Here is a 10,712-nt window from a genome sequence, read left to right on the forward strand (position 1 = left end):
TGCTGAACCTTTCTGTTCCACTTAAAAGTGATGGACAAATTGGAAAAACTGAGAATAATATAATTCTGAGGCTCTGCTTAATATTTTGATTTCTATAAAGAAGGGCATTTAATTTAGCCTCCAGAGTGTATCTGTTAACCACATACGGTTTACAGCGATGTTAAGGGCACAGGGGAGCGTTCCAGCCGCTCAGGATGAGCCGTCCCGGACCTCGGCCGGGGGACACAGCACAAGGGGGAGTTAACGACAGTGCGCGCTGTACACGCAGAAACTTTCTGAAAGGGTCAGCCTCATGTTAAGTGCCCTAACCACAATAAAATAAAAAGCAAAGTAGAGAGAACACTAGGAAGATGTTACTAATTTGGGGCAAACTCCCTAGCGTGTTTCTGTATTTCCGTAGGATGGATGTGGCGGACGCTCTCCGGCCTCTTCTCAGGAGTGAAGGCCCTGCCCCTGACTAGTGCTTTCTGGGATTAGGGAGTAACAGGCAGTTTGGTGTGAGGTAAAGAGCGCTCCTGCCTAGTAGGCGGCTACAGACTTGCTCTCAGGGATGCTTGACACGGGCCCTGCAGTTTCTGCTGCAAAGCCTTCCTGGTTTGCTGTGGCTGAGTCCTCAGCCACGTGCCAGAGGTAAACCTGGAACTGGATGTGCCGTCCGTGTGAGAGGTTTGAGAGCTCTCCCACCAGTGGCAAATGTGGAGTCTTTTCCAGAAGACTGGAGCCCGGAACGGGGCCTGTAGGTGGTTTGGGAAATGTCTGCGTTTTTGGCGTGTTCCACAATAGTTCAAATGTTAAAAGTAATTTGTAACCCCGTCTGTACCCTCGTGGAGACCTCGCAAGCTGAGAACTCATGTCACTTTTCCTTTTAGACACAGTCAAACCACAGGTTATGCTAAAAAAATGGGGACAGAAGTCCAGCAGAGCAGTGATTTCTCCTCAGCTAAAACACAGGCTACATTAAAACCACATGTTGCTGAGTGCTGGCAAAAATGCAAATTAAGACGTGAGGCCTGAGCCTGCCTGGACGTGTTCCGCCTGATGCGCAGGCCCATCTTGCTAGAGGCGGCTGCCACGGGGCTTCCACAGAGTCCAAGATAAGGGTTTCCGGCAGCAGAGTCAGTATTCAGACATGGACACTGCAGGACAGGCAGCCCCGAGCCCTGGAGCTCGTGCCCAAATGGCATTTCGTTGTAGCCAAGAGATTTTACTACCAAGCAATCAGAAAGTCACCAGCTAAAAATGCTGGGCAGTGGACACGTTTGAAGCCATTATCTCAGTGTCCAGAGGGCCTTCCAGATCTAGACAACTTGTAATTTAAATCTGGAAACACTTAAGAGAAATGGGGAAAGCCATTCTTTTCAGCTTCTAAAATTCAAATGAGCTACATTAGATGAGGTCTGAAGACGTGTGCCTGGGGTGCTGCCTGAGGGCGTGAGGCTAGTGGTGGCAGCCCTGGGGACGTGCTTCCCCACGGTGGTCGCAGATTCTGCACAGCATATTTTATTGGCCTGTGGTCGTGAGAAGAGGGGCCCCTATCGGGGGGTGGCCCACCTGTGTAACTCCTCCTGGGTCCTGAGACAAGCAGCAGGAGTGAACAGGCTCTGGTACCGCTCCAGATGGAGCAGGCTGGCAGCTCCCAGGCCCTGCCTTCCTGCCACCGCAGGTCTCCACGTGGGTCTTGGTGTCCGTTCCCTCATTCCTGCCTTCCAGAGCTGGGTTAGATGGGCTTTTGACTGCTTCAGCCTTTCCCTTTTCTACTAGTTTACGGCGTCCCAGGGGATATCTTCCTAAGGAACAGTAGGAACATCGTGCTTTGTATCAAATCATCATGTTGTAGTATTTTCAAGTGAATATGTGGAAATTTGTGCTCAGTGCGAGGACTGACAAAGATATTTGACCCTTTGATCTGATTTACTGTTGGACTTTCCACTTGAGGTGAGAAGCGCAGGAGCCTGATCACTCTCACATCCTGAGAAACTCAGATGCAGAGCAAAAGAGGCTGCCGGGTGGACGAGGGTGGACCACAGATGGGACGGGTGCCCTGGGCCGCAGCCGAGGGCAGGAAGGCACGTGCCCCCAGGGCGCCCGCCTGCCCCCCTCCCTCCAGGGCAGTGCCTCTGGACCGAGTTTCACCGTGGCTCCTAGACCCGGTCCCCACTTGGCGCGTGGCCTGGCCCCTGTGCTCCGACGGACCTCCTAGGATCCGAGAGTCTGTTGTGACCGGCGGGGCTACTGCCCGTCTCGCATTGTCTGGGAAGCAGAGTCCACATTTCGCCACGGCCAAGCCGAGTGGCCTTCCAGAGCCGCGGCTTCCCTTCCCGCCGAGCCCCGGCCTCCCCTCGGGGATCCTGCTTGCTGGCCGTGCGCCCGCCGGGCAGCCAGCCTCCGCGCCGGGCCCCTCTGGCCCCGGCCGCTCGCGCGGGCGGCGCCTCCGCCGTGCATCCCGCGGCCTGACCGCCGCCTCGCCCTGTGCCTCCCCGCAGACGTGTCCAGGTGCGTGGCCGAGAGGAAGTACACCCAGGAACAAGCCCGGAAGGAGCTGCAGCAGGTGTTCGTCCCCGAGTGCAGCGACGACGGCACCTACAGCCAGGTGTGCAGCCCGGGGCGGGCGGCGGGCCTCTCACGGGGCGGGGGTCTTGCTTCCTATCTCAGAGTGGCTCCTCCCGAGGGGGTCGCTGTCGCAAGCAGGGCGAGCCCTTCCCCGGCGCAGGTGCTCCTGTCACGGCCGTGCCGTCCCCGCTCACTGCTGGGAGACGGACCGCACGGCGTCCTCCAGGCCGGCTCACGGCTGAGCCTCCAACTCCGGTTCGCTGTTAGTCGCGGAGAACACGCCAAGGTCACATCCGGTTTCTGGGGTCACCTCGTTAGTCAGTGGCGGCGTCTAATCACCCAGTGCTCTATCTGGAGCGTGTCAATATTGTTATTGCCAATACTATGATTTCTTATTAAGGGAAACAGATTCCTGAAATACTACGCTAACTGACGTAGCTTTGGGTAGGAAAAGAAAAAACCATACACAAGACAGGATCTGCTGTGAGCCATCCAATGATGACATGAGCTCTGTGTATTTTTACAGCAATCATTTGACCTTTGAAAGACTCAGGAAGGAGAGAGAGAGACAGAGGGAAGCTGGAGCCATGGGTGGTGTCCACGCCGGCTGGCTGGTGGTGGTGGGGAGCTGGGGCAGTGAAGGGACATCCCGCCGGCAGCCGGACCGCAGTCTCCTGCCTGTCCTGACTCCTTGGTGCCTGGGTTTCCCTCTTGTTAAGATGTGGGCTCGGGTTCCATCGCAAAGATGAAGGATTAGATACTGAACAGTTGCGGGCTGGCGCCCACCAGCGTTCACTATATAACACCTCTGGTCCCTTTCGTCCCTAAGATCCCAGGTTCCAGAGCATCACAGGTTGTTTGCCGGGTGTTCAAACGCAGGGACTCAAGGAAGCACCAGGCCTCCTGGACCTGCATTGGAATTGAGGCTGGGCTGCAGGTGGTGGAGGGGGCCTCGCGGAGGGCGGGCGCCACTCACACTGACTGCCCCGTCCCATGCCGTCCCTCCTGCAGGTCCAATGCCACAGCTACACGGGGTACTGCTGGTGCGTCACACCCAACGGGAGACCCATCAGCGGCACTGCCGTGGCCCACAAGACGCCCAGGTGTCCCGGTAGGTCCAACTGAATTTATGAGGTGAAACTGCTACTGACATTATTGGCTGCTTTCTGATCATCTTACAAATGTTTGCTCATAACTGAAAAGAAATTCAGTTTAGGTGGAATTATGAGGAATGTTGGGAATGGATTTGAGTCACTGGACAAAGCCCTAAGTATTATGAAAACCTTTTTTTTTTTTGGTGGTACGTGGGCCTCTCACTGCTGTGGCCTCTCCCGTTGGGCGGCACAGGCTCCGGACACGCAGGCTCAGCGGCCATGGCTCACGGGTCCAGCCGCTCCGCGGCATGTGGGATCCTCCCAGACCAGGGCACGAACCCGTGTCCCCTGCATCGACAGGCGGACTCCCAGCCACTGTGCCACCAGGGAAGCCCGAAAACTTTGTTTTTAAGAGAGCTTAGGAATGGAGGCTCTGGGTCTGAACCACAGTAGCTTGTGGCAATTCGGGGCTCTTAATGTTTAGCAATAACCACAGGGACCGTGGTCATCAGCGGAAATGACCAAGTGCTTTCATTGGCCGAGAAAAGCAAACATTTCTGCGTTTGTATGTATATATTTGCAAAGAAAAAGTGGCTCATTCGTCACAGATCCCTTTCCAGATGATTTATTTGTGTTATTTTATTACTCATGAGAGGGCCTCATGTACTGAAGGTAATAATATTGGCAGGAGAGGAATCTATAAAATGGTCTGTTTTCCATTAATATTTTACCAAAAATGTTATAAAAGATTCAGATCATTTGAAAATGGTCTGCAGCTTGAGTTTTGATTAATTGTTGAGGGAGACCCATCAGACCATTTATGGAGACGTTTCATGATCTTTGTGTCACAATCACTAGATGAAGCTTTACTCAGGACAAACATACTGTTACGCGACAATACAAAACATCTTCCTGAATTTTCATGCAAAATATTGAAACGTGTATTGACAGTTTACTTTTAGACCCCTTTTCTGTTTCAAGAACAGGCATCTTATAATTAGAAATTCTGTTCATGATTCAGACATTTATACCAGGAGCCAAGGCACAGGTCAGACCTCATAACTGCTTCAGAATGGTGACGTACATCCGTAATTAGCAGCAACACCAAACCTAATTTTAAGTGACTGGTCATCACTTAAAAGCCAGGGGGTGTGCATAATGTGGAATTAAAATATACTTATTTTTAAAACTGTTTTGTCATCCAAGATCTAAAAATTGCTGTAAATATATTTTTAGTGAGCTTACATTTGCACCTAATAATTCTTTTACAAACTCATGCAGTAAATGAAAGAGAAAAAAATTAGCATAATGAGTTGGCCTCTGTGTGTGTCCCTCACTCTGAAAGTTACTTGCAAATGCTTATTTCATTTCAACCAAGTAACAGCATTTTGAGTCAAGCTGAGCCTTATTTTACGAAGGAGACAGCAGAGGAGATACCTATTTCCGTGATTTTAGTGACACCTTTTGAGAAATTAAGTAGTGTCTGAAAGAACTTTCTTAGAAAACCATGAGCAAAGTTGGCTGGATTTCTTATAACTTCCCTGTAACACTTCGTTTCTAGAATCAAACCACTGTACTGTTCAGTCACATTTTTTCCAACCAGGTAGCAGCAATATTTTGCTGTATGGAAATGCTCCATTTTTTTCACTGCCCATGTGGATTTGTTTGTTTCAAGTGATGGGTTATGGAAGAAAGAGTATTCTTCCCTTTTGCTTAGAATCTGGTGTTTATTGCATGGAAAACGCCAGCGGGGGCGGGGAGGGCGTGTCTCTGAGGACACTTGTGGTGTGGGCAGGGCAGGCTCCCTCCCAGACCGAGACCGGGCTCCCTGTAGGAGTGCCTCCCTTTTCACCCCTGTGGCTTGGTTTTGCAGCTTGGCCAGAGTTATGGGAAAATTCTGTGAATTCCCAGCTGTATTCATGCTTTTATTCTGCAGAGATATGGGGTCGGGGAGAGCAGGTGCCTGTGCTCGGAACACGTGTGGAAACTGTGGCTTGCAGGGGGTTGTTGAGAGAATCTTGGTATTTAAAGGGAGAGTGTTGGGAGGACTGAGTGCAGGGCACACACAGTGTTTATGATAGACTTTTACAACACAGTGTAACATAACCTCTTCCCAGATATTGACACACCCTCACCAATCTCGTGCAAGAGTGTGGCAATGAGCATCACCTTGGAGAGATTGTGGTTAATAACGTGCTTGTCAGCTGGTCAGTTTCCATCTGCAAACCCCCCAGGGGCGTCCTCCTCCCTTCCCTGGGACCCTGGCTGACACCTGCTGGGGCTGATACCTTTGTCTACTCTCTGTAGAGCGTGGGAGTTATTTCCATGTAGTTTATTACCACTGGGTAAACATCAGCTGTCAACAGTGGTCTTTGGCCCTGGAGTTCGCACGGAGCTGACCATACAAGCACATTCTATAGAAATTTGAAAATCAGAAAAAGATATTAAAGCTTAGCAATAAACAATACCAGTCACTTAGAATGCATGTGTGTGTTTATTATGAACTGGTGCAGACACACGTTGCAACAGCCCCTGGGGAGCGCGGGGGCCGTCCACTCACAGCTGATTTCAGTGGAACAGAGGGGGCCCCAGCATCCACATCCCCCCCACCCACTCCTCCCAGAAAGACCTTCAAAGGGAAGGATTCTTTTATTTCACAGTCACGTGTTTTTAAGCCATTAATGCAAAGCACCAAATTCCTGTGGATCAGTAAGAAGAATGGGATAATGAGGCCACATCTAGCAGAAAAAGACAAAAGTCTTGAACAGGCAGCATTTTATAAGTGAGGAAATCCTAGGGACCAGGGCACACAGGAAAAGGCGCTTGTGCTCATCGGTAGTCGGGAAATGCAAAGCAGCCTCCCAGGGAGACTCCCTGATACCCAGGGGAGGGGCAGCAGTGGTGAACCCCGGGGGGCCCCCGACGTGCCATCCGCTTGCCCCTGCAGACGGGCCCGCTTTGGAGCGGGAGGCGTGTGAGAGAGTGTGCGTGGCATGCTGGTGGTGATGACCAGATCCTGGAAGCCAACGAGCGTCCACTGGTGTCTGAGGGAGAGATCACGTGCTTGCCTGGCCCATGGGTAGGACAGGAGCGGCGAGAACACAGAGGAGCTGCTGCAGCGAAACGCGGCTCCAGCGAGTGTGTCTGCGTGAGGGGGCCGGAGCCCGGAACACCGCAGCCCATTTACAATTCAAAAACCAGACAAAACTCAGCTTCAGTGGTCAGACTCTCAGGACAGCGGTGAGGTGTGGAAGGGGGCAAACTTTGTGATGGGAGAGAGGGCTGGGCCTGGAGGCTCCTCCCCCTGCTGGGACACTGTTTCCCTGGACCTAGGGTGATAAGTCACTGGGCTGTGCGTTTGTGTTGATGCACGTCATGTGTGAGTGTGATGTTTCACAGATTCAGAACGTTAAAGATGCAAAAGCCCGTGGAAGGGGGCTGTCGTGTGTCAGCGTCACGCCCCCGAGGTAGAACTGGGCTTACCTTCTATTTACAGGTGAGAGCCTGACCCGAGGCCCCTGTGCATGTAAGTGATGGGGCTGGGATTTAAATCTATGCTTTTGTCTCCATTGCCCACATTTTCTGCCAGATACCATAATGTGACTTCATGGGCCTTGAATTCCTTATTTATAAGAAATAATGAGTTGGAATATGTGTAACTCCCAGCTCTGAGCTCCATGACCACGGGGCCATGTTGTCCAGGCCCCAGCGAGGTGCCTGGAGGACAAGGAGCGCCACTCCCCACCCTCTGTGGTGACTCCTCGGTGACCCTGGAGCCCACCACCTGCTTTACTCAGCTTCCACCAGGTCAGCGCACTTCCTGGACCACTTGCTCGGGGGCTGACAGGTAATCGCACAGATTTTCACAACGAGGGGAGGACCTGCCTTGTCTGTCCTTCCGGCCACGGACTCGGACTCGTGACTCTCAGTGGAGCTCAAGCCTTAGCGGGCGGGGAGCTTCGGGGCAGAAATCGGCCCCTTTGGCCCCTGCTTCCTGGAGACGGGATCATTCCCACGCGGTGAGGACCCTGCGAACGGGATCAAAGCCGCCCCTTTAGTGAGCGGCCAGGCGCGGGCCCGTGACGCTCGTCCTCGTGGCTGCTTCACATTCCCTCCCTAGAAACACACCCGTCGTTTCTCGTTAACGACCATCTCCACCAGCAGCGCTTACCGAACCTTCGCCAGGCCGGGCGCCCACAGCCGGACACACCCGTCGAGGACCTGGGAGTTCCGTGCGGAAGCCGCGGGCCCCCAGAGAGGGGCGACTCACCGTCCGGAGAACGCAGGGAGGCGGCTGGAGGAGACAGCTCCCAAAGAAGAGGGGCAGAGCTGCCCCCTTCCACTGCTTAGTCTCAAGGGGCCCTGGGTCTGCCCTTCCCCTTACGGAGTGCGGTGGGGCGGTGAGCAGGGGCCGGAAGGGCTTTCCCTCTTCTGGGGAGGCAGCAGCGTGTTGCACTGAGACGTATTCAGGACCAAACTGCTGCTCTTTGAGCTAAAGCCACACGCACTCCCAGCCCTGCCCTGCCTGACAGCAGGCGTCCCTGGAGATTATACCCCCAGCCCTGCTGGTCTAGACCCGGGGTCTGCTGCGGGGAGGGGGCTCTTCACTTGCACCAGGGATGGTCAGGACGGTCAAGGCAGTGCCAGGCAGCCCACTGGGCCTTCCCTCCGTCTTTCTTGCTGCTGAGGGGCCGGGTCTGCAGGTCTCCATCCGGGCACAGCTGATTTATATTTATTCTGCAGTGCTCTCTCTCTTGTTCTTTCTAAAGATTTGAAGACTGACATTGCTGGGGGCGGGAGGGGAGCTTAAAAACAAAGGACTTCTTCCCGAGGGAGGGTTGCTGTAGCTGGTCCATTCGCGATTAATTGGAAAGAGCTTTGGGGTTTTAATCTCATCTCCCTCTGTTACCATGCGCCCTAGCCAAGAGTTCATTCCTGGCGTGCGTACAAAGCAGTCGAAGACACTGTAAGCTGAGCCTACGTGCAGGGACTCTTAATATTACGATATCCAAAGAATCTTCACACGTAAGTCAGCTTGAGGTATGCGTTTGAAGTAAGCTACAGACCTCGGGTTGTAGGAGAGACGAGCGACACCCATAACTGCGGCTTGAGATTCTGCCCGCACCGCCGTGCACCCCTCTTCAAACCAAGGCCAGTTGTAGGGACAACGTTTCCGGGGAAGGAGTGGAAATCTTGTTCAGCCGGCCATGGCCACATCAAGTGTTTGAGGAGTTCCTTCTCAAACTGTGGAATACGATCTACTCTTTGATTTTAATGATGGAAAGCTTTGCAGGAATGAGCAAATCAGTGGTCGTTTCTGGGAGTTTACTCAGCTCATATGCATTCTGATGACGGCTTCTTGGACCAACTTCTAAATCTGGGTTTTGGAAGACCTGGTTATAAATGACAGAGAAACTTGGATTAGACTGAATAACTTTTCTATATGTTATTTACATTAATTGAACTATGATCTTTGCATTTTCCTACGATGCCTAAAGCTTTGGCCTCTACCTGAAATGGAACTCCATGTTTGTATGAATATCCTTATGATTTCTGAAAATTTTCACTTTATAAAGAGAAGCTGTTTTTTTCACCCGTGAATTTCCCTGGTAATAAGTTAAGGGTCCTCCAGAGCTGAGGAACTTGAAAGAAACATCCTGAACAACTGAATTCCCAAATATTGAAATCAACAACACGGCTGTGCCTTTGAAATACCTTTTTATGAGAATTATTCAAATGCACGTTCAGAGTCGTTTGATGGGAAAGGTTACAGATCAGAGGGAACATTCTTTTCCCGTCAAAATGGCTTTTTCTTCCAGCTTAACAATTCTCTTCCTGAAAACGATATTTGTTAAAATAAAACATTTGAATACCTATTGGCGAGGAAATGTGAAAACAAACAACTGTAACAAGACGTAGAAAATGTACTGAACGGAGCCCGCGTTTCAGATGGAGGTGAGCCCCGGGGTGAGGGGTTGGCTTTGCTGCCGGCCTTCAGTGCAAACTTCTCTAACGAAGTGATATTTTAGAGAAAAATAAACATTATATTACTGTCTAACACCTACTGTTATGACGATTTTTGAAGTATTGAGGAAATTCATTTTACATCCATGATGAGAAAAATTAGTAATTTGATACAACCAACATGGGATATGTAAATTTTCTGATAAAAGTTCCAGACTCTGGAAATTTCTGAAGGTGTTTAATTGACACTGAAAGATTTTTAAAAAATTAAGTCAAATATTCAAGGAAAAGACCACGAGGTGCGGTTATTGTGCTAAACAAGACTTAGAAGCCTGTTTGAGAATCAGCGTTAAGGACCTCTGATGACCCCGTCTGACCAGCACCAGGCAGGAGCCAGATTTTCCCTCGGCCCTTGCCTGGCCGCAGTGCTGGGGCATGTCTGCGCCCAGAGCCACAGCTGTCAGTCTGTCTGTCTTTTCCTTTTCAGTTTGGACTTCTTTTGAATTATTTATTTACCTGATGGGCAACATTTTGGTGTTGTTAGTTTTCCTTTCGGGAAAAAAGTACTTTCTGGTGTATAATAGTTGATTTATATTATAATCTGCTCAATTACTGTACTCCATTATACACTTAATTTGGTGGCTACTTTATAGCCGCATCTTTCATTACTTTAAAAGGGTACTCTATAAACTGTCCTTTTCCACACTTAAGCCATAAACAGCTTTTTTCTCATATTTTCTAATATTTAACAAAACTTCATAAAATAAGTTAAAAGGTCTTTTAGAAGTAAATGGCCCCAGAACATATAACTCTATATAAATAACAATGGCTAATCTCTTCCAGAGGTATCCCATATCTCCGCATTAAAAAACAAGTATATGTATTTTCCTTATTTTTTTTTTAAACAAACAGAACAATTTTTTATGGCACCTTTTTTTTTTTTTTTTTTTTTTTTTGGGCACCGGGCCCTCCCACTGTTCCAGCCCCTCCCATTGTGGAGCACAGGCTCTGGATGCGCAGGCTTGGTGGCCATGGCTCATGGGCCCAGCGGCTCCATGGCATGTGGGATCTTCCTGGACCAGGGCACGACACCGTGGCCACTGC

At 50.7% G+C, this 10,712-nt stretch overlaps 1 protein-coding gene across 2 annotated transcripts in view; it reads left to right on the forward strand.

Moving 5' to 3' along the window:
• SMOC2 (SPARC related modular calcium binding 2) overlaps positions 1-10,712 on the forward strand; it is a 155,702-nt gene that overhangs the window by 53,947 nt on the left and 91,043 nt on the right. For both annotated transcript variants that reach the window (XM_007445919.1, XM_007445920.1), the window contains exons 3-4: positions 2,484-2,590; positions 3,562-3,661. In XM_007445919.1, coding sequence (XP_007445981.1) covers positions 2,484-2,590; positions 3,562-3,661 — 207 coding nt within the window. The remainder of the gene's footprint in view (positions 1-2,483; positions 2,591-3,561; positions 3,662-10,712) is intronic.

This window comes from Lipotes vexillifer, unplaced genomic scaffold, assembly GCF_000442215.2.
Source record: "Lipotes vexillifer unplaced genomic scaffold, Lipotes_vexillifer_v1.1 scaffold459, whole genome shotgun sequence".
In the NCBI taxonomy this organism is placed as follows: domain Eukaryota; kingdom Metazoa; phylum Chordata; class Mammalia; order Artiodactyla; family Lipotidae; genus Lipotes; species Lipotes vexillifer.